This window comes from Cygnus atratus, chromosome 5, assembly GCF_013377495.2.
Source record: "Cygnus atratus isolate AKBS03 ecotype Queensland, Australia chromosome 5, CAtr_DNAZoo_HiC_assembly, whole genome shotgun sequence".
NCBI classification, from domain to species: domain Eukaryota; kingdom Metazoa; phylum Chordata; class Aves; order Anseriformes; family Anatidae; genus Cygnus; species Cygnus atratus.
In genome coordinates, this window is record NC_066366.1 from 58,443,163 (window position 1) to 58,468,363 (window position 25,201).

At 41.5% G+C, this 25,201-nt stretch overlaps 1 protein-coding gene across 3 annotated transcripts; it reads left to right on the top strand.

Annotated features, from left to right (window-relative positions):
- The first annotated feature begins 7,798 nt into the window (after positions 1-7,798).
- On the top strand, positions 7,799-23,841 carry WDR89 (WD repeat domain 89). 3 transcript variants are annotated; one of them, XM_035551401.2, is made up of 2 exons: positions 7,799-7,849; positions 22,178-23,841. In XM_035551401.2, exon 2 carries the CDS (start codon positions 22,209-22,211, stop codon positions 23,376-23,378), a length of 1,170 nt encoding a protein of 389 aa, XP_035407294.1. In that variant the 5' UTR covers positions 7,799-7,849; positions 22,178-22,208; the 3' UTR covers positions 23,379-23,841. The 3 variants fall into 3 exon arrangements, with proteins under 3 accessions (XP_035407294.1, XP_035407293.1, XP_035407292.1); XM_035551400.1 differs by having other exon boundaries at positions 7,809-8,000; XM_035551399.1 differs by having other exon boundaries at positions 7,841-8,128.
- Positions 23,842-25,201: the final 1,360 nt, after the last annotated feature.

The window sequence follows — 25,201 nt, forward strand, 5'->3', positions numbered from 1 at the left end:
TAAGTTGCACCTTTCCATAACTTTTTCTACTTGTTGCACACTGATAAATGAAATGGAAACATGTTCTTATTCTTAGTGACAAAAAATCTACTTTCCATGAGAGTTCCTGTTGCATGGAGGAAGAAAAACCTTCACAAGTTCTGAAACTACTGAAGTTTGGGTTTCCAGTGGGTATCTGATGGGTACTTTGACTTAGGCTGCAGTTGTAGCTTAATGAGATAGCTGAGTTCTTATTTAAAATCAGAATCCATGTAGAAAACAACCACGAGTTTGTATCCTGTTGGCCCACCTTCTGGTAACTTGCCTTTCTAATATGCTTTGAGAAGCAGCCAGCTGTGGGTATTTTTTAATAGACTAGTAGTGAATACCTACAGCTTCTCATAGAATGCGTGTAGGCAGCATGTTAGCATGAGCTTTGATTCCATAGTAAACAAATCTAATTTCAGAATAGTGTTAATTTCTAATACTTAATTTTGCTTTACTGTGGTTCCAAGACGCTTTAACTGCTATGTAATACATAAACATTGTAAAATATTGGTTCATTTTAATATTTCTATGACTATCTCTAGCCTCAAGCTTCTTGAAGAAGAGCAGAAAAAAAGTTGGCTGGTGTAAGTCTTGCTTCGTATCTTCCTGCAGTTGTACAATACCAAATGAGGAAGTATTACAGAACACCCTAGCATAGGGGAGAACTGACACTTAAGAGGAAGTAGTTATGCTATTTCAAGCCCATTTATTGAGGGCTGTACAGGATTCCTCCTTGCTGTGCTAATTGCAAGGATTTACGTGGAGTTAGCGTGTACAGGATTCTACTTCTTATGTAAGGTAAGAACTTCTATGACAATCATTTCTCCTGCAACTTGAAGAGATGGTTGTGGTTGTTGACTATTAAGGCCTTCTTGTCCTCTTAGAGCTGTCAAAATTTAGATAACCAGGTTGTTAATTCTGTGGACCACAAAAATGTTTGATCTGTTGGTTATTAGTTTGTTCTAGTTAATTGTTATAACAGATAACGTGCTTTTTTTCTCAGCATCTTCAAAATGATCTTTAAAAAACTCCAAAGGATAACCCCCCCCCCCAAAAAAAAAAAAACAAAAAAAAACACCTCTACTGTGAAAACCTCACCTGCTCTGGGTGACACTGCTTGAGCACAAGGGTTGGACCAGATGGCCTCCAGAGGTCCCTTCCAACCCCAACCATTCTATGATGCTGTGAGATGTAGATCAGCTGCAATTGTATGTTGTGTTCCTTGCTCTTTCTGTGAGACTGTAAGATCACAAGAGTGGCCCAAATACAGGAAAAATGGATAAACTACATCAGTACAAATTATCTTTAATAGTCCCTTGATGTAAGTTTAACCATGATTTGCATATAGATTGTCTAATCTGATCTGACTTTTTGCTTGCTAATTAGTTTGTGGAAAGTGTCATTTTGGTTTAAAGCTAAGTTCCTTGCTAAAAGTGTAAACCTACAGTACATCTGGAATTGCCCCTTTTTCTCCATCTTACATATTGCAATGTAGTGTAAGTTTATGCAAATGACTTACTCTGACCTTTATTCTGAACTTTTGTGAATTGCATGGCAAATACTTAATTTACAGACTGTTTTAGGTACAGCATGAAGAAGCCCTACACGTGGCTGGTATGCTTGGCTTCTCTTACCTCCAATATTCTGGTACCGCTCCCACCCACCCCTACCTTCTGGGACTAATATTCTCTTCTCCTATCTGCACAATTGTTGCAGGTGGATCATATCCTAGAGAAATATTTTTTTAACTATATAAAACATTTTTTAGGTTTGGGGAAGGTTTATAATTTTACTAATAGTTTTGTTTTCTTAATGTATATTGCAGAAATTTGTATGGGAGTCAAACATTTCTTAATCTCAGGAAAAAAAAACCTTTATGCTGCCATAAAATCTGTGAGAGGCTGCTGTTCAAATAAACACTTCATAATGAAATTCAGAGAAGCTTAAACAGTAAACTCCTCAAGAGAAACTTACTTCTGTGGATGTTACCCTAAACATGTTATCTCAGCATTACTAATGCATTTTGTTCTACTCCAGAAACCCCTAAAAGTTAGTGATAGAAAACAGCAATTTTACAATAGGTGAAATTAGCTGCAGCTGGAGTCCGATCCACCTTTCATGGGTGGGAAAGTAATAATTTCCTGATTCTGTTTAAGTGGTCACTAGCCTCCCAACAAAGCATTTTTCTTGCCTCTCATGAACACCTCCTACTCATCTACTTTTCTACTTTTTCTCTTCAAGTAGCTCCAAAGACCAGCAACCTACCCAGCTTTTACAGTCTTACTTTATGCCTGGTGATACACTGTGGCACGTGTTGCACTGGAGAGCCTTCATGTGCTAAACTGACCTCCTTCACGTGGTCATCCTCCACATAGGTGGGTATCTTAATTATATCTTAAACTCTGTGGCTGGTCTGAGATGTGCAGAGTAAGACTGTAGATGAGAAATAGCAAGAAAGTATGTCACTAGAGCATTGTAGAAGGAAACAGGAGAAAAAATATGTGTAGCCAAGGTAATATGTTGGCATATGGAAGAGAAAAAGGATGTGGGAATGGGTGAGGGGAAGGACAAAAGGGATTAGCAGGCATTGGGAAGTAGGCTGAAGAAAATATTGAGAGTTGTGGACAAGATGAGCTGTATATGCTTTGCCATTTTCATAACAATGTTGTGGTTAGGAACAAAATAAATTCCATCTTGATAGTCTTAGTAACGTTTGAAGTTGTGTGCGTGTTTTTTATGTTGTTCTCTTGGTTTTGCTTCTTTTCCTAGGTGACATGCAGTTACATCTGGTTATACTTTGAAAAGGGACTAGTTAGTCTCATGATGTTGAATATTGGGGAGCTATTTTGGCTTAGAAATTGTGATCATATGGTAGCTATAGAACAGTCCATTGTTTGTGCTAATACTAGTGTGGTTTGATTCCAGGTAGCCTCAGATTTGTTTGTAGACAGATTAAGCAAAGAAGTGTTCCCAGAATTCTCTAAAAAAAAAAAAAGTTTTTTTTTCCCCTTACATTTGTGAGGCTAATTGGATTTCACAGCAAGCATTTGAAGAAAGTATGTTGTACTTCCATGTCAGTTAAAAATAATAAAAAAAAAAATAACTGTAGTATTTAATCCATCACGTTTTATCACCTTTCCTAGTACTTTAGTAGCTGTATTCGGATAATTCCTGCTGTAGAGAATTCAGTCCTAGTGGCTAATCAAGTCTACAACTGCTTTAGGAAGATTGCCAACAAAAATGCCTATATAAAGAGTTGCTTTGCAATTGCTAATCTCATGCTGTTAAGCAAAGGGATGTAATCATATTTGCCTTGCACAGAATGATTAAATTTCAGAACACGTTGACCCAGATTTCTACTAACCTGCAAAGATTTTTAAGCTGGAAAGTTAGAAAGCCTGTTACTTATGCTTTCCCTAGTTAGCATCTACTTTAATCATTCGTTTTTGGTAATTTACTGTTTAAAGCATTATTCATGTTGTAACAGCTACTGACTGCTTAATGGTTATTGCTGTAGACTACAGTGGATCAGTTACAGATGCTGGAACTATAAATTAAACGGAGCTGTTGCTCAAATGGACACACACTGCTTTAAGAGTGATTTTCTCTGGGCTAATGTCCATAGGACAGAATGCAGTCTGACAATTTTTATAAGTTTTGAAGGGGTAAAAGTTGCTGGCATCTTTAAGACAGTGGTAAAAGCACAAAGTGAACCAGTTTAGCATTCAGACTGATTTCATACCAATGCTAATTAGTGCGCTGCATTGTGCTTGGCTAGCAGCAGCAGCAGTTCTTTTCTGGTGCCTTGGCAGTGTGACAGTATTGGTATTGTGTCTAGACTTCATGCATAACCTCACTAATACATAGTTGAAAGAAATTAAAAATTATAGTCAGGTTTGGTTATTTTCATTTACAGGCATGTCCAGGCATCTTTTTTAAACATCTGGTTGCTGAGATTTTTCTTGTCAATGCAAATAAATGTCTATTAAAAATTTATGTACAAGACACTTTAGTTACGCAAAACAATATTGATGATACAGCAGTTCTTAAATATGTATCTGCTCTGAAGATCTTGTGCTTCTCTCTCTCTCTTGCACAGACTTGAACGTTTGTGGGCCTAGTCTTACATAATTGATCTCATCATCAACCAGTTTCAGTTAGAAGACCAAACCTTGAACCAAAGACAAAGATGGTAACTCCCAACAACAGAAAATATACAGCATGTGGAATCTGACAAATAACATCCATTTTCTTAAGAAAATGCCAAAAACAAGTGAATGGGTAACAGATTTCATCTGTTTCATAATACCATGTCAGTGGTATGTTAGGAACCTCACACATCGATCTGTTGGCTTGATAACAAGGTTCTCAAGAAAAGCCACGAAGAAGGGAAATAGCTCAAGCTGAGCTATCCTCCTCTGTACAAATACAAAAAGGGCAGAAAATGCTATCAGAGGAGCCCTCTGGGTGGTCTCTGGCTACCAGTTAGATGGAGGACTCCTACTGTTACTTCCACTTTGATCTTTCTGCCTTCAGGGAAGGCATAAGGAGTCTTTGCCACTAACTAAATGGCCAATTAAAAACAAATCTCAACACATGTATGCCTGTAGTATGGGTGGTCAGAAGGAGGAGAAGAACAGAATACCTGTCTGCAATCAATCTATTTCTTGTATCTGAACTATTCCTGGAACACCTGCTAGCCTTTCAGGGGTAGTTAGAAAATAGTTGGGGAGGCTGAAGATGAGCCCACACTGCATGGCCTAATTTTCCTGTGATCATCTATGAAATCTTAAACTGGCACCCTGTGCAGATTGAGTAAATGCTAGCATTTTTATCAGTAGTAGCATTGCTGACATAAAAAATTCATGCAGAAAAGAGATGGCAACTCTTAATAGAGGATGCAGAAAGTTAGCTTAGGTTCTCTAAAGTCAAAAACCGGTAGCTCTGAGCTAAACTGTAGTAAATGGGTGTCTTTATCAAACAGCTTGACTCTGCAATCAAAATATCCTTTTATTGTTGTATATAATTAGAGTAAATGATTTGTTTTGGTTTAAGTATTTCTTCATCACTAAGAGGCAACTAAGCATTAAAATACCTTCAGTAATCCAGGAGCTTGATAATCAGTCATAATATTCTCTCAAGTTCTGTTTCTCTTGAGTTCTGCAGGTATTTCTGCAAGAAGTGATGTAGGGTAAACTCAAATTGAAACACGAATGAGATGTAACTTTTAAAGATGTTCTAAATCAACCCTTCTCTCTTCAGCAAATCCCATTATCTTCTAGTACTTGAGCTGCAGAAATCTGCTGATGGAATTATGTTCATTGATCCCAGGTATGTAACAATTCATCTATGTACATATGCAGATTAACTACAAATTGCTTCAATGTACAAGTTGGCATAGGTGTCCAAAATATGCTATCACATAAATAATCTTTGCATGTTGGAGTAAGCATACAATGAAAGAAGAGACATTGTACAAAGCAGAAAAGTATGAAGAAGCTTATACAATAAAACTTCATTGTACATTTTTTAGATAACTAAGTAGTTAGCATATCACTGCTTGATTTTATAGACCTTTCCTGAGTAGTTCCAGTTAAAACTGCAACATGCGATATTCGTTGAATTATCAAGTCTTACCAACATTATTTGACAGGGAGTAATTGAAAGAATTTTCAACTTTCAATTTAAAGTAATTTCATATACATCTAGGTATTCTCATTTCTTTTTCTGCTTTGAATGCTATACATAAAATAACTAAAAATAATGGAACCTTCATTCTCCCTCACTTTTTTTAATTCAGCTTCACTATGGGAGGCAGAAACGCTTTTCAGTGACCTGCATTTGACAGAAGGCAACCCAAGGACGGGTTAAAAAGGCAGATACTAAAAATTCTTATGGTGCATTATGGTAATGTCTAGAAGTTGCTGGCCACAGCTGGGGACAGTCATGTGCAAGCATACAGCAAAAAGTTCCTGTTCCAGAGAACTTACTGTTTGAGTACTTGATCTTAGTCCTAGACTACACGACGCTGAAAGTCAGCTTTGTCTAGACAACTTCACTTTCTTTTAAGGTGGGAATCATAAAGATGCCTTTCTAAAAACATGTTTTAAGTTCTTTCTGTAATGCAACTGTCAAGAGTTACAAGCAATCTCCAGAGCAACTGCCATGCAATTACTGTGGTGAACTTCACAGGTATATTTCTAATATATATTGTGACTCAGTACTTTCTGTAATATAACTGGATTCATCTGGGAGTACTGAATACCAAATGTGAGGCTGTGTAACTATGTCATTCCAGTTGATCTTGCAGCTGTTTTCACTATGTGAACAATGAACAGAAGGTATTTGTTGAATTTGTGGCAATACTAACCAGCCTGGGAAACTCAGATGGAAAGCTATTAACTAAAAATAGTTCTCACTGTATTATTGACATTAACCATACAGCCTTAAGTATTATAATGTATATTGTATTAAATTCAAGATTGTTTTAAATGAAACAATATAGATCTTGTTTTTGAAATCCTCAGAACAACTCCCCAATCTGAGCAGTGATTACAGCGCTGGGTGATGGACTTCAGCTGGAGTAGCATTCACAACAATGATGGGAAATATTTACTGTGAAAACAGTATGCATGTAATTTGTGTCTTTTGTGCTTTGTTGCTGTGTGCTTAGGCATTTCAGAAAAAGAAAAAAAGGCCCCCAAACTAACTAGAGCAAAATTAACAAAGAAAGGGTACTTCATGGCAGTTGGTGAATTGGTCTGTCCTCTGTGATATGTGCTTGACTAGCCGTTTTCTGTCAGCTGTGTACCTGAGCCTCCTCATGAATACCAAATAGCTGTATTAAATCTGGTTCTAATACACCATTTAAAGAACAGACTTTAAGATGAAATCCAGGTGAATCATTAATGTATCTGAAATGCAAATTGATCATCTCACAATTTTGCAGTGTGATTACAGAGAAGGGTATTATCTCCTGATAGATTATAGTGCTGGTAGGTACTAAAAACAACAAACCGTACTTAAGACTGGAGTATGTAGAATTAATTAAAATTTTGCACAGTAGCATCAGGCAACTGAAATGTCAGTACTTTGAACTAGCTTCTGACTGATGTTCTGCTTGATTTGTGTGTTAGGAGCTAAGAAGGCCATTAAATTGAAGTAAAAATGTTTTTTTAATAATGTTCTGTGGTTATTACCCATGTGACCTGATCTCATTACTGGGTTTAGTTAAAGCTCCTTTTTATCTTTCTAGAGAAATACAGTTAGTCTAAGTATTTATATTTTAGGTTTAAAAATGCCTGTGGAAATCAAACATGAAAATACTTCCATGTTTAAAGATGCTTATTGAAATAATGCATTTATTAAAAACTAAGATTTTATAATATTGATAATACTATGTACCATAACTTACGTTTATCAAAAAAGACCACAAATCTAAAAGTTAAGGGGGGCAAAATAAATATGCAAACGGTATTTCTCATTAAAGTCCATTTATTATACTTGCCAGGGCTGAAAAATTCGAGAAATATTTTGATGACTGAAGGACAAACTGCTGCCAGCCTTTAGGACGACGCGTTAGCCCTATAAAACATTTTCTTTTTTTTTTTTCCAGAGGTTCCCGAGGTCCGCCCCGCCCCAATGCCACCTAATGGCGGCGCTCCCCCACCTGCCACACGCCCCTTCCTGCGCATCACTTCCCTCCCCGACGCCCAGCGCATAAAATGGCGGCCGGCGGGGCGGGCGGGGCGGCCAATGGGGTGGCCGGGGAGGGCTGCGGGGGCGGGGCTCGCATCAGGCGGGGCTCGCCGCGTGCGCTGAGGTGAGGGGCGGAGGGGGGCCGCTGAGGGAGGCGGCGGGGACGCTGCGGCGAGGCGATGGGGGAGAGCTCCCGGGGCAGCGCTGCCTCTCGTCTTCCCTCAGCCCGAGCTCTTCTCTAGCTGTGTGATAGCGCTGTCGTCCGTGCTGTTGAGGTCCTGTGAATAAAACCACGCGTGTTCGTGCCGGTGCTCGGGGGGGGCTGTCACAGCCCGGGCCGTTTTGGGGAGCTCCAAGTGTCCTGAGGGGGGCTCTGACCCGAGGCTGCGCCCTGCCTGCTAAGGTTTTTTTTTTTTCTTTTGGGGGGAAAAAGGGGGAAGAAACTTGTTTTGTGTTCTTGAAGAGCAAAAGAGTACTTAAACTACTGTCAAAGATGTAATGTTTATGCCTTTGCCTGATGATTTGTATAATCAACGGGTATTCTGAAATACACTGTCTTACAAAACTGAACTTTTTCCTGTGGAATATCGGGAGTGGAATTGTTAATATTGAGTCATGTTAAGGACTGTCATGGTTATAACACTATCATTCCAAATTCACTTTCCCTACAAACATATATTCAGAAGGATCCAGAAATGTGAGATCTTCTCTTAGTATGCCATGTTTTGGGTCTGTAAAAAGTTTATTCTAGCAACTAAGCCCTGTTTATGCCTTTTATTCCTTAATATTTCAGTTGAATTTTCTGTTGGAGGGTAATCATCAGATGCAGTGAAATGTGGGCACAAAGCAGCTCCTGTAGGATAACTGTAATCGTCAACAGAATAACCAAAAAGATTTCTGTTTATGTGTATCCCAAGGATTGCTTTCTATGTGCTGATTTTACAGAGTGCTTCTGTAAAGCTTACATGTAGGTTTCTGTTTATTGAAAAGTTAGAAAACAGGGTAGTTTCTTACATTTTCCTCCAAATATCTTTTTATGGGGGTTGGGAGCAGCCCTGTCGGGAAGGTAGACCTGGTCTCTTTAGCATGCTCTGTGTGTAGGCAGTGATGTGGAGCCTGGTCAGTAGCTTTTTAAATGCCTTAAGTATAAGGTGATTTTTTAATTTTTTTCTTTTGCATCAGTCTTGGGAACAAGGGGCCTTTTGCTGGGCAACCCCAAGGTCTGGTCTGTACTGACTGTGTGGGAGGGAGGTCTTGTGTGAAATGACTGCTGTCATTATGTGCTGGTAGCAATTCCCAGCTGGGCTATGCAGCCTTGGCATGCTTTACTGTAACTGTAGAAACAACGGGATTTCTGAGCTTTTCTGAAAAAAAGCAAAGCTGGAGGAAATCACTGCTGCCATGCTGATGTAAATTTACCAGTGCAGACTTCTAGGGCACCATCTTAATTGGTGGGTGAAAGACATCTGTGTGGGTCAGCAACTCCTGTGCAATGACAGCTCTGTTAGAGGGCTTCACACCAGTCACAAAAAAGTGTTGAGACTTGTGAGTTGGAGACTTGGTCTGTCCACGTTTTGGACGTAGGTGCGTTTTGTGACTGGAAAGCATTTTAGGCATGAGCTGGACAACGGAGGATGTAAGACAGGCAGGAAAAGTGCATTGCCTTTAGTCATGTGGGGTGAGGAAGTTCAGCTTCAGATGTCTCTGTTCTCTTCAGATTTTAGCCCCACCCACTATCAACTTCTCCCTTAGCTCCTTCCCCTTCTCATGTTGCTGCACTGTCTCTTTTCCTTTAACACAAGCTTACATAAATCTTGCTGCTGTATTGTCCTTGCTTATTTCCTCCTGTCACCTTTTCCTTCCCTTTTCCTCCCCTCTAAGCTACTCAGGCTGCTCCTTCCTCCTGAAGCTGCAGGAAGGAAGAGCTGAGCTGCAGCCCTGTGCACCTCCAAACCAAGCAGTGTTATTGCTGGTTCAGCGCAGGCTGAAGGGTACTTTGCTGACCTTTTGGTTGGTGCAGTCAGCATGTGGAGGTGAACGTTATCAGCGCAGTCTCTAAAACAAGCTTAGAGCATTTCATTTTGGGTTAAATAGGTTCGAAGGTAACTGTGATGCATGGATCTGACCAACTCTGGAGTGTTTTATTAGCTTCTAAATCAAATGGGAGGAGGGAAGATTATGAAATTGTATGTAGAAGATTGTTGCTTTGTTAGATAAAGCTTTAGACTGGGAGTGAAGGATGCCTGATGCTGAAATCTTATCTTTAGTTCAAATGTCAGTAGTTCGGATGAAATGCTTCTATGACGTACTTTGTCTTAGCTGATATTTTGGTGACAGTTTTGACTAAAAATATTTTGGTGAGAAGAAAACAAAAAATGGGGGCAGACAGCTCACTGGAAAAATAAAGTAAGCCAATCTATAACACTGGCTCAAATTGCTGGACAAGTACTGAGTAGTTTCGTTAAGCTGTTCTGAACGTCCCAGCCTTAGAATATGTTTTCTATCCCGTTTCTAGGTCGTAGGGGATATTCAAGCATTTTCAACATTCAAAATATTTTGTAAGTAGTGGAAGGAAGCAAATCTAGCTATGCAGCTGTCCATTTTGACAAGTTCACAGTAATATTTTCTTAAAAACTCTTCAATCTGACAAATCTTGGTTATTTCATTATGTCAGGTGTTCAAGTCCAGAAGGACTATTGCATTATCAAGTCTGATTTCCTTTGCAAGACAAACCATCTGTACTGCAGTTTATATCCTTTACAGCCTTTATGTAGATTTATCTCCCCTTTTAAATGAACATGTTTTGAGGTGACCTTAATGTTTGGTTTCAGACTAAAAGTTGCAACAAATGAAGGAAAGAAAATATTTTCAAACTTATTAGTCTGTATTGGTTTTGTTATTTGAGACTTCTTGTTTTGTCAGACTTCACTGTGCCCTTACAAAGGTGCTTGCTATTTTTTCATTCTCTAGTTTTTCAGCTATTCTGGTAAGTGAGAACTCACTGCAAAATTAAAGGATTCTGGAAACCCGTTTCCTGATACAGCAACTGAAGCTGTGAAAAAGCAGAGGTGCATTAAAATGCTCAGTTCTTACACTGGATTAAACTAACTGACTCCGCCCGCTCCCAAAAAAAAAGCTTTAAGATTACTTTTTTTTGCTATATTATGCTTGTGTATAACACTGATTCAATTTGAAAATGTTGACTGTCTCCTTGCATTTTCATTTTGCTTTAAGATGGAAGAATGTACATATGGTCAATACCTGTAGCCACTACTGATATTTTTTTCAGCAGAATCTCATCTTTGTTCTTGAGTTGTCAGCAACTTTTCACTCATTTCTTTCTGCAGCTAGACGTAACTATTGTGATCTCTTTTTCCCTCACGCCTGTTACTCCTAGGCAAAATTTTCCTATTGCTGCTTCCCATTAAAACTAAGATGTAAAAGTGCTGTACGGTTGGTAAGCAGTTAAATGGGTGAACTGACAAGCGAGCAGTAAACTGAAATTGGCAGATGGCTTGCTAGCTGCAGTTATGGTGGCAGTACCTGGAAATAGGAAGCTTCAGATGCTGAAGATTTTTCAATAATTTGAGGATCTTTTAGTAATAAGCGTGTACTTAGGTTTGTTGCTGTGGGAGTGGTTGAGAACTGGAGTTAAGTGCTGTTATTCCCTTGTGGAATCAGAAGGGACGAGCAGATGGCTGGGAGAGCAGGAATTCCTGTTTAGAAACATACAGGTCTTTTACGAGCAAACCTGACTTACTCAAGCTTTTAAAACAATTTGTGGGGGATTTTTCGAGGTAAGTTAATCTGATTTTAGCTTATTTTAGTTTACTTGGTATGTCTCCAGGAGGTAAATCACCTGATTTTGAAAGGTAAAAATGGATTTAAGGAAAAATGCATTTAAGTGCTTTAATATCTCAGGTAAATAATACTACGGTATGCGTATTGAATACTTTTGCTTCAGTAGTCTTTGCGGGACCCAAATGTGAGCCTCTCAGATGGAGAGGGGGCATGGTTCCTCCCCCCTGTCATAACAGAAAATTTAGTGATGGGTGTTTCTGGACTTCATACTAGTGGGATGCTTAAAGAACAAATACACACGTAAAAGTCACTTATTCTGTGTGTGCTACTTTGTGTGTTGGTTGGAAATACCAGTTCTGGATCAGGGTTGTTGTCCAGGAGTTGGATTCTGTGATCCTTGTGGGTCCCTTGCACCTCAGGGCATTCTGTAGTTCTGCAAAGTCTGGAAGACCAAGAGCTACGAATTGATTTCACAAAATGAAACTTCAAAACAGTCTGCAGCTTAGTCTGATTTGGGAAAGAAAAAGCCACAGCGTGGTTGAATTTGAGCTGTTTTTTTCAGGTTTTAGAGGCTTCACAGCCATAAATGAAAGCTGTGATTTATTTTTTTATTTATGTCCTCATTTGAGGATCTTTGGCTTTTAAAAGGGAAAAAAAGTTGGGAACTAAATGCTGTTGCTTGTAGTACTTCAGAGTTATTTCCTATGTCTTACACTGTAAATTTAGTTTTTGTTTCTTTTTAATGTCACTCTGTCGAGGAGATGATCAGCTTATCGTAAACAGATAAAAAGAGTGGAGGAATACAAAGAAGTAACGAGAAGAGCTCTCCGGTGGAACTGCGTGGTCCAGAGCCAAGCTGCAGGCGCTGATTGATGGAGCTGCTTGACTGGTGGTCATGGGTGACATCAAGCGGGCTGAGTGCGAAATAACACATCCTGCACGCCCTGGGAGCCCCAGCTCCATGGGGTTGGCTGCGTGTGGCTGTCTGGGGGGCACACTCAAGCCCTTGGGTTCTTGTCCCAACAATTTCGAGGGCTTGGGGAGGGAAACCCATCGGCGGCTGGAAGTTGGGTGCTGGCTGTGTGCCTGCCTACCCTCTTGGTGCTGGTTTAGTGCCGCTTCCGAACTGCCCCGTGAGCAACTGTTGCTGGTTGGCAGGCGATTTGGTGTCCTCCAGAAAGAAATGATGAGCCTGCTTATCTCGCAACTGCTCGCTTTTCAGTCAGCTTTCCTGTTTGTGCAGGGACAGTTGTAGGTGCCAGGCTGACGAGGCTATAAAAGTAGATAAAGTCAGCCAGACTTTTTTGCCCCCACTGTTTCAGTTGGAAACTCTTGATGGTTAAACTTGATTATAATTTCTGCTCTAAATTTTATTTATGGTCAGTTTATAGTCTTAAATTGTTGTGCCAGTATTGTTCTTGAGCAGTTCCCCTCCCTACCCAGCACTTACTCCTTTGATGTATGTGGAGATAGTAATCATGTGCCCTCTCAGTCTCTGTCTCTGCCAAGCTATACAAGGCAAAGTATCCCAGCTACGTCTTGTAAAACAAACAGTCCATTCCCTGGATCATCTAACCCGTCCTCCTCTGCACTTGATTACAGTTTAGTTATCAAGAGATTGGCTTCAGCAATGAGTCCTGCTGGCAGCCTGCCGTGACCCTGCAAAATTTGGAGTGACTAAAGCGTTGAGAACGAGTAGGGCTTGAGAGCGGGGTTATTAAAATGCACGAAACTTTTGACTTGCCTTTTTGCCCTCGTCTTGTTTTGGAGCAACGTTTTCCGCTGAAGATGCTGGAAGGGTTTTTGTGGATCTCTGGAAAGTAAAAATTTCCTGCGTTGGTTGTAAAAAGCATGTAGTTTTTGTTGGGATTTGCCAACTTTTGATGCTTCAGCATCTTCTATATGGAGACTGAGAGGTAAATTCTCTTCAACAGGATGGAGTCAACATAGCTCCAAGACCTTTTATTTCAGCCTCTTCCATCCCACTGTTGTCGCTTAGATGGCCTCTTTTTCCTTTTGTCTGCTACAAAGCATTGAAAATTGAGCTTAGAGCATGGTAATGGTTCACCAGAGCCTGCCAGCTGCCAGGCTCTGCACAAAGGGCATGTTTTGGAAACTGATAGCCCGTGAGCTGCCACCGGCACGCAAGGATTTCCACTTTCTCCTGTTGCTTTGATATACTGGAGAGGCTCTGACAAATCATCTCGGTGTGGTGGTGTTCTGGATTAGCTGAATAGCTGTAGGATGTGGCTGGGGAGGATGCCTGAGGGAGCTGCGCGTTCCTGGGGAAGCAAACGAGGAAAACAAGGAGATGCCATTTCCCCTGCTTAGGCTCTGCAGTTTGTGCTTGCACAATGCACCTAGAGCTGGGCGCAGCGGCATCGGCAGCGCTGGCAGCGTGGTGTCACACTGTCACACACATCAGTCCTGCCTGGACAACACAGGGGCCACGTCTGCACCTCTAGGGGAATATTTCTGATCGGTTCACCGGCAGCATCCTTAGCGAAGATGTGAGCTGTAGTAGCTGATTTGAGCTTATTTTCTTAAGAAAAGTATCCTGAAAGCATAATAGCCTCATGTTTTGATGCATGTGTGTACTTATGCTAAATTACTGTTGTGAAAGAACTTCTAAAATACCCTGGTAAATAAAGCATTTTATCTTATTATAGGTATTCTGGCACCAATGTGTGGTAGCAAGAGCTATTTTTCCTGCCGTAGCTAAGTTTCTTTATATCCTTTTATTCTGGTTGCTGCTAAATTTAGGCTGAAATTTCCCAGGCTTCCTGTGGTGTAGAAACAAATTCCTTGGAAGAATTTCAGCAGAATTTACTAATCCCTGGGAAGGCTCTTCTTATTTCCAGTTTCTCATACGAGGCAAGTGGCAGTACCTAATTCAAGGGAAATAAATGCTCTTGTTTCCGAGCTGCTGAAATATTCATGCAGCTGCACAAGTAATTTTTTCTCACTGCCTTTCCCTGTAGGGTGGATCATTGGGGTTGCCCGCTCGTGTGGTGGTTTTGTTTGGTTTAAAATGGCACTGAAAGTCGTCGCTCCTAGAGTCCTGTGCTGTGATCCCAGACTTGAAAGGACATTGAAGCACTCCTTGACTGGGGAATTGGAGAGTGCATCACAGCATTACTGTGACTTCTGCATTTTATCTGGTAGCACAGATGTTCAGAACAAGGCTTTTCTTTGAAAGTTTGCTGCTGGCTGCACTTACTAAGGCTTCTGTACCTGACTATTATGAAGTAGGCAAGTACAATCTTTGTTTCACTGATTAAGAAAGGAAAGAGTGAATGTTGCAGTTCGTTGGGAACTCCTCAGTAAGCTATTCTTCTAGGATCAGGACTGGCAAGCGTTCGAAGGCCAAGGTATTGTCCAAATCCAGACTTCCACTCAGGTAAATAGCATCACTTCTGTCTTCCTTCCCTGTGAGATGGCTGTCTTGGTGTGTAACTCTGGTGCCAAGTCAAACACCTTGCTGTGTCCTTTAACAAAAGAAAACTGTTAGTGAGAAGGCAGGTGAGAAATAATTCAGAGGAAGCTGTGGACCTTCTCGTGGCTGATAACAGTTGTGTTGTGGAAGTGTGAGCGGAGACAAACGTGACGCTGCACGCAGCAGCACATCACACCCCACGCGTCAGCTTTGCACCAGCGCTGCTGGCTCTGTGCAGAGGGATGAGTTCCCTCTCCCCTGCCCTGTGCTGGCGGTTACAAAAAGTAAGTGTCTGCAGTGGGAGGTGCTCACAGGAGAAAGGAAATGACTTCTCTACGGTTGCTGTGGTTGGAGAAAAGCACAAATACACAAGGCTGAGACTTGGATTCCCTTCGAGGTTTGCAGCGGGCTGGCTGAATAGCCGTGGTGGTGTTACAGGCACCGGGACACGAAGGCACTGTGCTCTGAAGCTGGGAGCTGCCAGGCGTGCCCTGGAGCTGTGAGCACTGCTGATAGCACAGCACCCAGACTGTGCAGGCTGTGGGAGCTGCTGGGTGCACATCGTCAGCCCTGTGGTTTGCCCATGGGTGTCAGCTGGCACCACACGTCCCTCCCTGGGTGAGAGGTTGTTAGAGAAAGGGTCGGTGACATAGAACCAGCTGCAATTCCCTGCTGGACAATTTCTCTTATTTTAGAAGGTGATGTGGATGCTTCACCACAGGTGTTGTCTGCGTGCTGGGCTAGAGGGCACTTTAGGTGCTGACTGTGCCTGGGGGAGAAGGAAGGAGCTGTGGGCATGAGCTTACCTTGGATGTTTGCTCCAGTCCAAACACCAGGGCCCAGCACTAGGATGATTTTCCTGGCAGCTCTTGCCTGTTCCCTGGAAGCCGTCTGAGGCTGTGGAGTTTCACCTGTTCAGAGGCTGTGAGTGTGCAATTCACGTGTAGATCTGCCTTCGCAGGGAGTTCTTACATACAGCGTTGTTTCCAAAAGTAAAGTGAAGGAGAATAAATATCATTTGTAAGATAAATGTCCCGGTAACAATATCTGTCTGCAGTTTAACCTTTCCTTGGGAATGTTTTGCATCTGCCTTTCTAAAATAGGATTGCTTCTGCTGCAGCATCCCTCAGCTTGGTCTGGGAGGAGCCAAGAAGTAAAAGAGAGAGCATCTCCTATTCTCCTGTTACTCAGCCTTGTCCTTTTGCTGGACGACCTCAACACATGGATGCAGTTACAGCTTCTGCCTGGTGAGGTCACTTCTAGGAAACCTCCCTCGATGATCAGATCTCCGTTGGATCCAGCTGCTCACCTGAGCTTGAGTTTGGTGGCAGAGAGCTCACTTTGCTGCCCCTCTGTTAGTAGGTCTGTGTCATTAGCATGGGAGCAGATAAACAGAGAAGATTAAAAATGGAAAACCCTCAAATTTATTTGAAATAAGGGTTGATACGTGTTCTGGAGTAGGTAGCTTAGCTGTCTGAGCATCAGATATCAGTAATTTTGATGTAAATTTGAAGTCAAAATAAATAATTTGAGCATTTTTACAATTTGTACAATGTTTTCTGGCTTAAATTATTTTTACATTTATTTGTCCATCCAGTGGATATCGGGTTGTTCTACACTTAAAAATTCATGAACCAAGAGAAAATTTATCATTAAGCTTTCAGTCACTGAAGTTTAAATACTGATTCGTTGTACTTTGAACCTGAAGGCATGCCTACATTTTAAAAATCTTCACCTGCCTCCCCCATATTTTTGTAGTGTTGGATACAAAATCAGAATAGGTCTTACTATTTTGAATGCAAAATCTTACACCAACAAACTTACTCAAAAGTTTTGTTTTAATGGAGATATTCAAACTGTGGATTTTGATTTCTGCTTTTAAAATCAAGCTTAGTCAAATCCAAAAGCTGTTCTCTCTGTGGATATCTGGTATAGTTAAAAAAGAGGCTTTGTTCCTGTATTGCCACGAACGTTTGCTTATGCCACCCAAAGATTAGTACGCAAATGCTATAGTTTCCTTTTCTGTAGTTGCTAATTCTTAAAGCCTAAAGCAGGGAGTTCCTGTGACGTTTTCCCTTTGCTCTCTCCTCGTTCCGATTCGTATTTTTTCCTCTCAGCAGTACTGGTATTTAAGACTATGTCCTTGGTTCTCTGTCCGAGCTACAGATTCCATTCCTGAACAGGATTGTAGCCCTGAAGTCTGTGCTGGAGGGAAGGTAGGATGAAATGGAGCTCATGGGATGCAGAAAGTTCATTAGCTCTGCTGTATTTTTTTGTTCTTTTCATAGACTTGGGCAGTCATTTTTATCTCTTTTCCTACTTTCTGTTCCCTTGATGTAATATTTTTCTCTGTGCTACAAATGCAAAATTGAGGAGTTTTTCCTTGCCGTGCTTTATTTGGAACCTAGACGTAGCTGATATGAAAGGATGAAATAATTCTGGCAGTTTACATCTTGTCTCTGCACTTTAGTATAGTCTCTTGTGCATCTTATTCCCTTCCTGCGTGGTGGGCTGAATGCTGTTCTCTTTGCCTTAAAAATGGCTCTATGGGAATGCTGGAAAAACACCTTGTCTTGCTGCTTTGGTAAAAATAACAAAATCAGCCACGGGAGCTTGTATCCTGCAGAAATTATGCATGCCTGATGGGGTTTCTGCGCTTCCCCTCAGCGCTTAGATCGTTTGGCTGATCCATCTTCTGCTGTGAAGTGGTGCCAGCGAGGAGAGGTCTCCGAAGACGTTTTGCATTAGTGAAGTGCAGCGTGCTAATGCGTCTCCTCCACCAACGCTGTGCTTTGCATTTTAAAACAAACCCGCAAAGCACACGTAGCCTCGCCTGTGTGAATTGCCTTCAGTGTCCAGGGCTTCAAGAACAAATGAGGAATAAACCTGAACTTTCAATAATCATAAAAATAAAGGGAGGGCCTCTTTGCATTGTTTATAGTAGGAAAGAGCAGTGCAAGATTTCATCTACTGCTGTTCAAATCCCTTGCTATTTTTGGTATTTGACCTCTGCAGAGAAGATTGCCAAACCTACAGGTTGTTTTCATTTTTATTACGCGCTTCTCTTCTCTTACAAGTTACTCTCGTGTATTGGCTAAATCTTTGAGGCGAAGTTCCATTCCTTCCATGTTTCCCATGGTGGTTTTCAGAGGTAATTTTATGTTCCTATATGCTGTTGAGCTAATGTTCCCTTTCAGAATTGAGACCTATGCAATTTCACAGCATCTCATGTGCAAAACTAAAAGGAGAAGGAAAATTACTTATGAATTGCTGATTTATTTTTTTCAAAAGCTTTTTGGATTATAAAGGACTTGAGAGCCTGTTGGCTTGAGTTTAAACTGTGATGTTTGGAGTGGTACGCAAAGAGCCCAGCAGTACGTGCTCAGACAAAATGAGAGGTTTAGTTAAAGGGTGGCTTTGCCTTGTTCGGGGTGCAGGTGAGGGGTGCAGCAGTAGTTACCGATGAGGAGTGGCACCACTGCGGATGGCGGTGGGTGTTTATTTCAGGAGCAGGTGACTAGCGATAGCCAGATGCTGCAGCCAGTGCATGTACTTGTGTAAATGCACGTGGTATGTATTGCTTTCCTGGCATGTCAACAGCACTGCATTTTGTCTGTGGTAAGACTGTACTTGGTAGGTCCAGACTGTGGGCCACTGAGTGGAAATAAAGGAAGAACCTGAATTTAATTGACTGCCTTATGCCCAGAGCACCAGCCAAAAACTTTCTTTTTCCAAGGTCTCTCTGCCTTTTCTGCTGAGACAGGAGCAGTTGAAGAGCAAGCTCTCTTCTGCACAGCCTCTGAGCCCTACAGCTTGTCAAACTGATCCCTGTGATTGGTGATTGTGCCGTGTCCAAACTGCCACGCTGCGAAGAGGCTGGCTTTGCAGGAGGCTGCTCGGTGACCGACCCAAACCAGGTGCCAGGGTTGTCGAAGTCAGAGTGCACTAGGCTAAGCGTGCTTCCCTCCTGCAGTGCAGAGCAGTGTGTGCTCTGAAAGTGGCAGCACTCCAATGCTTAGTTATCTCCTATTGTGTTTGGAAGACCATTGTTTCCTATTTGTCTCATAAATTTAACAGAGATCCTATTCCTGCCATTTAAACTTTCCCATCAAAATACAACAGCGACTTCCCCTCCTGCAGAGGAAGGGCTGGCAGCTACACCCTGGAGTTTGAGCATGAGTTGTTTATATAACCTTCAATCACAATTTCATAATAGTCTGAAGACTTTCTTGCTCAGGCAGACATTTTCTGGGGTTTTTAGCAAAAACCTGGCTGCCATCAAATGCACTATTACAGCTTTTTAGTTGTTGTAGTGGAAATAGGATTGAGAACTGTACCCTCCAGCCTCCTGATGATATATAAATTGCACATCTATCTGGAAAATATGAAGAGCATTTGCTGGTACTTTAACCTAGCTGTACCTGCGTCATTTGGGAGTGAAAGCTTAGGAGCTATCTTGGGCTAATTTTATTTCCCAGCAAGTATTATTAAATCTGAATGAAACATGGCTTTGCAGTCTGGCCTTTCACAACTTCCGAGAACCTGCAGAATTCCCTCACCCTCCTCTGACGTCAAAACCCTGACACAAGAGTTGCAGAAGCTGCTCCCTGAGTAATCTTCCTCTATCACAGCCGGTAATATTGAACAACTGCAGCCTTCTTTCCAAATGGACAGCGTTTGTCAGGAACGTGTCTGAGCTTACTTGGCCTTCTGAGTGTAAAACAGGTCTCAATACTTTGAGCTTGAAGCTTGGGTCAGTCTGGAAAAATAGCTTTTACTAACAAGGTTTACAGACCCCACCCCAAATTTTCTTTAAGCATGGCAGTAAGGGATAGCTGGCTTATAAAAACTCCTTTCTCCAAGCACTTGCTTGGAAACTGCATTTTATTGCAAGCTTCCGTTGTGATTCTTCAGACTGATAAGATTCTTCAGATTAAGTAAAAAGTTGTCGTCGTTAATAATATTGTTAATCATAAAATGTTCTAGACTTTTAAAATTTCAATTAATTTACATGGGATTTTAATAGTTCTGTCATTTTCTTGCAGTTCTGTCTCTTGATATTGTGTTATGATCTTTGAGGTACTTTAATTAGCCTGACAAAAACACCGTACAGTGCTACGTGGTGATTTTTCAGAAATGAAGTTCAACAAATCCAGATAAAATTGGGCCTTAGCCTTGCATCTTGCAGCTGAACAAGCAGCGTTTGACAGTGGTCTGCTTTTGGTTCTGCTAAAAGCTTGTTCCATTTGAGGACAGACCAGGAAAAGTGGGTAAGAAGTAGGCTCCATGGGTAGGTTGTACGCGGGTAATGCCAGAAAACATGTTGAAATTCTTCTTGGAGGGGAAAGGAGTTTCCACAGGATGTCTGCATTTTATGGCAAAAATTACTTGTAGATGTGCTCTGAAAGGCAGCTTTGATGTAGGAGATTAACCTGGGACCTCGTTGTCGGGATATAACCAAGTTGAATAGCCTCGGCACATTATTTGTGATTTGGGAATTAAGCTTTTATGAGTGTGCCTACTTAAGCTGTTTTTTAAGAATTTGCTCATTTGTCACACGGTGCGATGAATATCTGTATGTGCCTAACTGGAGCAGGGAAAGCAGAACCTTGAAACTACCAACAACAGGGTAAAAAAAAAAAATAATGCAGGTTTGTCATGGCAACTTTTCCTTTGTTGCTGGTCTCTCTTGGAACATTAAAATGATTTGCCAAGACCAAGGAATCGTGGCAACTTGCTCGTTCCATCCCTAAAAATCCAGCTTGAAGAATTAGGAGAAAAAATTGTAGGACAGCTGGAAAAGTTGGAGGATCTCTTCCTGCATGCTGGCCTGCCTGAGTTCTCTTTGGTTTCTAACTGGACATTCTCAAAAGGAATCCATCTGTGTATGTGCTGGGCACTGGCCTGGTTCTTAAGGCAATAAGGAGATTTTTGAACACTGCTTTACCCACATTTACATTAGCTGAAATACCTGTACAAATGAGAACTTCAGAGTTGACCCCCCAAACTTACTCTGATTCCTTTTTTTTTAATGCAAAAGAGTAGTCTAATTGACCCTGTAGTTTGAACAGGAATCATCCATGTGGATGGTTATGCCTCCTTTCCATGCCCCAGCTACATCTTTTTTGTTGAAAAACGGTCAAAGTTTGTGAACCCTGAGAAGGTTCAGAACACGGGGTCTGAAACCACCTGCTGTTTGTGGTGGTAAGTGCTCCATGTCAATTGAAATGTTTCAGTACTTTTTCTGACTCTAAACGGATGGAAGCCTTCACCGCAGTTGCAGAATTGAGTTTTCCTTTGTGCTGCAGGAAGGAGGACTTATTTTCCCAAGGACTCCACATTCTTTATATGTGAGGACTGAGAGAATATGCTTGAATGTTGTTTTTGCTTTGTAAAATTTTATACTTCTGTATATCACTGAAATACTGTCTGTTTCTAGAAGAATTCAGTAATGCCAGACAAAGAGCTGCCTCTGAAGGAAAGATTTTTCATATCCAGTTGCACAAAAAAAAAAAAAAGGCTATGCATTTTTTCTTTAGGAGTCCCAAAACATGTGTGGGCTCTTAGGAGAATTGACGAAAATGCCAAAGGCGCTCAGCTCCTGTGAATTGTGGTGGTATCCTGCCGCCCATCTAGGTGGTCCATGGTACGCTTACTGGTGTTGGTGTGTGTCATTGGGCACCTGAGCACTTGTACAGTTTATCTCATCTGGCCATTTCAGGCTGTAGTTCATAATTTTTTGTTCTCTGCCTACGCTTTGCGTGGCTCCCAGCAGAGAAGTTGACCCGGGAAGTCTTTGCAGTTGTCCTGGTGGGGTTGTTTGTGAGCTGTGACTGCTAGCAGACAGAATTGTTCTTCAGATGGTGATGATGCCTTTGTCTTTCCACTTGTGGAACATCGCTTTGCTGTTTACCTCAGAAAAACAATAAAGCATATGTAGCTAAATGACTCTTACAACATTCACAAACAGACTATGTAATCTTTGAAGGGGATTATATGATGTAGCGCTTACAGTCAGGAGAGACTGAGCTCCTTTACTTGGGAAACCCTTGCTGGTTTTCTGTTTTTGTAAATGAAGTTGTAGGCAGAGTATCAGAATAATCAGATTTGATTTCATACATTACCTTTGTGCAAGAAACTTTTTCATATATATATTTAAAGCTAATATTTCAGAATTTTATAATTAAAACTCATCTTGGGTTTTATTTATTGCAGATTTCTGACAACCCCAGGAACGGCGTTTGAGATGTCTGCACTCGAGAAGACTGAGGAGCAGCTCGCTTGTCTGCGCATAGCGAAGCGGTCTGTGCTGAGGGAGGAACCCGCCTACTTACTGGACATAGATGTTTCCCGCTCTGCCCCGTCTGAGAGCAGTCGCTGCGTGGCAGTTTCGTGTTCCGATCAGTCCATTAGGCTATACAACAGAGAAACATTAAACTTCCTGCGGGAGTACAGTAGCCGTCCTGGGATGCTTAATGGAGTCAGATTTGCGCACACGTGTGACAGCCTGGTGTTTTCTGCGTGCAGTGACGGCACAATAAAATGTTGGGATATTCGTTTAGCAACTCAGAAGGCTGTGCAGATATTTAGTGGCTATTCTTCCAATGTCTTTATCAGTTTTGATATCAATTGCAGTGATCTCATAATTTGTGCTGGAACAGAAAAGGTTGAAAAGGATACGTTTCTGGTGTTTTGGGATGCAAGAGGCAACACGGACTGTGCCAGCACGACTAAAGAACCCTTGGGAGTCTATTCTGAAAGTCACAATGATGATGTCACCAAAATTTGTTTTCATCCTGTCAAACCTAGTTGGGTAGTTTCCGGGTCAACTGATGGGTTGGTTAATGTGTTTGACATCAACAAGGACAACGAAGATGATGCTTTGATATCAACTTGCAATTCAGATTCATCGATAAGTTTTATTGGCTGGTCCGGGAAAGGTTACGAACAGATCTACTGCATGACACACGACGAAGGATTTTGTTGGTGGGACCTTGCTCAGTTAGATACTGAAGAGCCCATAACTCTGCTGCGCATTTTGGACGTCAGAGACGCGGTCTGTATTGAGAGTGACAGCTTAAATTACCTGGTAGGTGGTGTGTACCACGAAAAGGCAGACAAACTCTTTCTTATTGGAGGAACATCAACAGGAAAAATTCACCTACTGAGCTGCGGCGCTGATGGGCTGAGCCTGGTGGGCACCCTTTGTGGAGGACACTCTGCCACCGTTCGCTCTTTCTGCTGGAACCTGGCAGATGAGTCGCTGCTGACGGGCGGAGAGGATGCTCAGCTGCTGCTCTGGAGGCCCGGAGCTGTGGAAAGGTCCCTCACAAAGAAAGAGACTATGAAGATTGCTTCCTCTGTGCAGAAGAGAGTCAGAGTTCACAACAGCTCCCTCAAGAGCCGGAAGAAGTGAAATTCTGAAAATGGGAGCCTGCTCCATGGAGTTCTTCTATTTGTTTAGTCTCCTGGGCAATACGTGGCCGTTGTTTTATTCGGAGCTGCTCTGTGGAAAGAACTACGATGCTCGAATTCTGCTTGGGAATGTACATCAGTCATCAGATGAATGCTGTTTTTTTTTTTAAAAAAAAAAAGTTCCTAATATTAATCTGAAAAGAGTAAATGTTTGCTCTTTAGTTCTTGAACAATAGATCTTAAATCATTTTATATAAAAAGACTTTTTTATGGTTGTTTAATGTCTCAGCCAACATATTTAATGCGTAATATAGGCCTGTGGCTTGCATAATTTGTTACTTTACCGGTGAAATTCCCTGGCATGTTTTTTAAAAGCTTTTGTATCTCAAGCTGTGTTTTTCTTTCTTTACAGAGAACTTAATGAAATTGTTCAATATATTAAAAGATTTTATGTCACTTCTGAATGCTGGAGGGAATTACTTCTTGATGAAACAGAAAATAAGTCCTGTTCTTGCATTGTCATATTCCTGGTTTGTAACAGGCTCATAAAGCAGCACTTGACAGAGCCATCTTTTCCATATCAAAGATACAAATGTATTCAACTAAACAGGAATATACTATTCCACACAGCTAATTTTTTCAAGTGTATGAGAAGTGTTAAACTGGTGTTATTTAGGGCGTATTTCCTGCATGAAAATACCCAAGGATCTCCCCAGCAGCACTTACTCTTCCTGGTAAGTGCATCTCAGGGGGTGCACCTGGAAGATGGGAGATGTTCAGCGAATTAAAGATGGGCATAATTACACCAGTTGTGCTTAAAATCCCCAGTCCTGCATTTGAAATCATCTAGTGTCATGTGCTGGGTGGGAATGGTAAAACCCAAATGGGACACTGCCTTCTGAGAATAGTTACTGAGTAACAGACTGACACAGGGGAGCTTTAACAAAACCTCTTAGAAGTCAGTGCCTGTCCTTTAAGAAATAGTTCTCTTTGCAGAGTTTATGCATCTCTCTCTATGATATATCTGACTGCTTTGTTTCAGTGTTCCATCAAAGAGCTGTTAAGTGGTGCAAAAATTGCCCTGTTCTGAAAGGGCTGAGTTTTTTTTTTTGCTTATTCTGCTCCCCTGGCAGCCTGCGATCTGTGCGTCTGGCTCTGCACACACAATTACTGTCAGCCTTCTGAGCGCCACTGCAGTTGGATTTCGGGTGGTAATTACACTGAATTGAACATATGGGAGCCACAACTGGAAACAGCAGAAGAGTATTTAAGGATTGTGATGTTACAGAACAGCTGGCAAAAGAAGGGAGAGGTTTGTTCATGTGAGCCTGGACAGGTGATTCTTCTACAAGTTATAAATGTCAGATGCCAGGCTTGGAGGATGAGCTTGGAGTTCAAAAACAGTTTCTGAAGTACAGAGGATACCTCCAGTGTACGATCACGGCTGTGCTGAAGATGCCTTAATTATCTCTGGAAATGAATCCCCTTCACACACAAGTACCAGGTTTCCACATGGTGTGTTTTGCAAGCTGTTAATGTCCTCCAGCCACAGCTGTGCATCCATCGTTGTTCTGGGTCTGCCTGTTGGTAATTAAGATGTGATTCACTTTGCTTTTCTTCCTGCTGGTTATTTAAATGTGCAGCTTCAATTCAGAAGTCACATCTCTCTGAATTTTATTTTTTTTTAACTTGTGTTAAATTCAAGTTACATCAACATCCTTATATGTGAAAGATACCAGAGTCTGTTGCTTTCCAAATTACTTCATGCTATTTTGAGACCCCTTGGGCAGTGTCATGGTTGTGATTCACCTGTACCATGTGCCC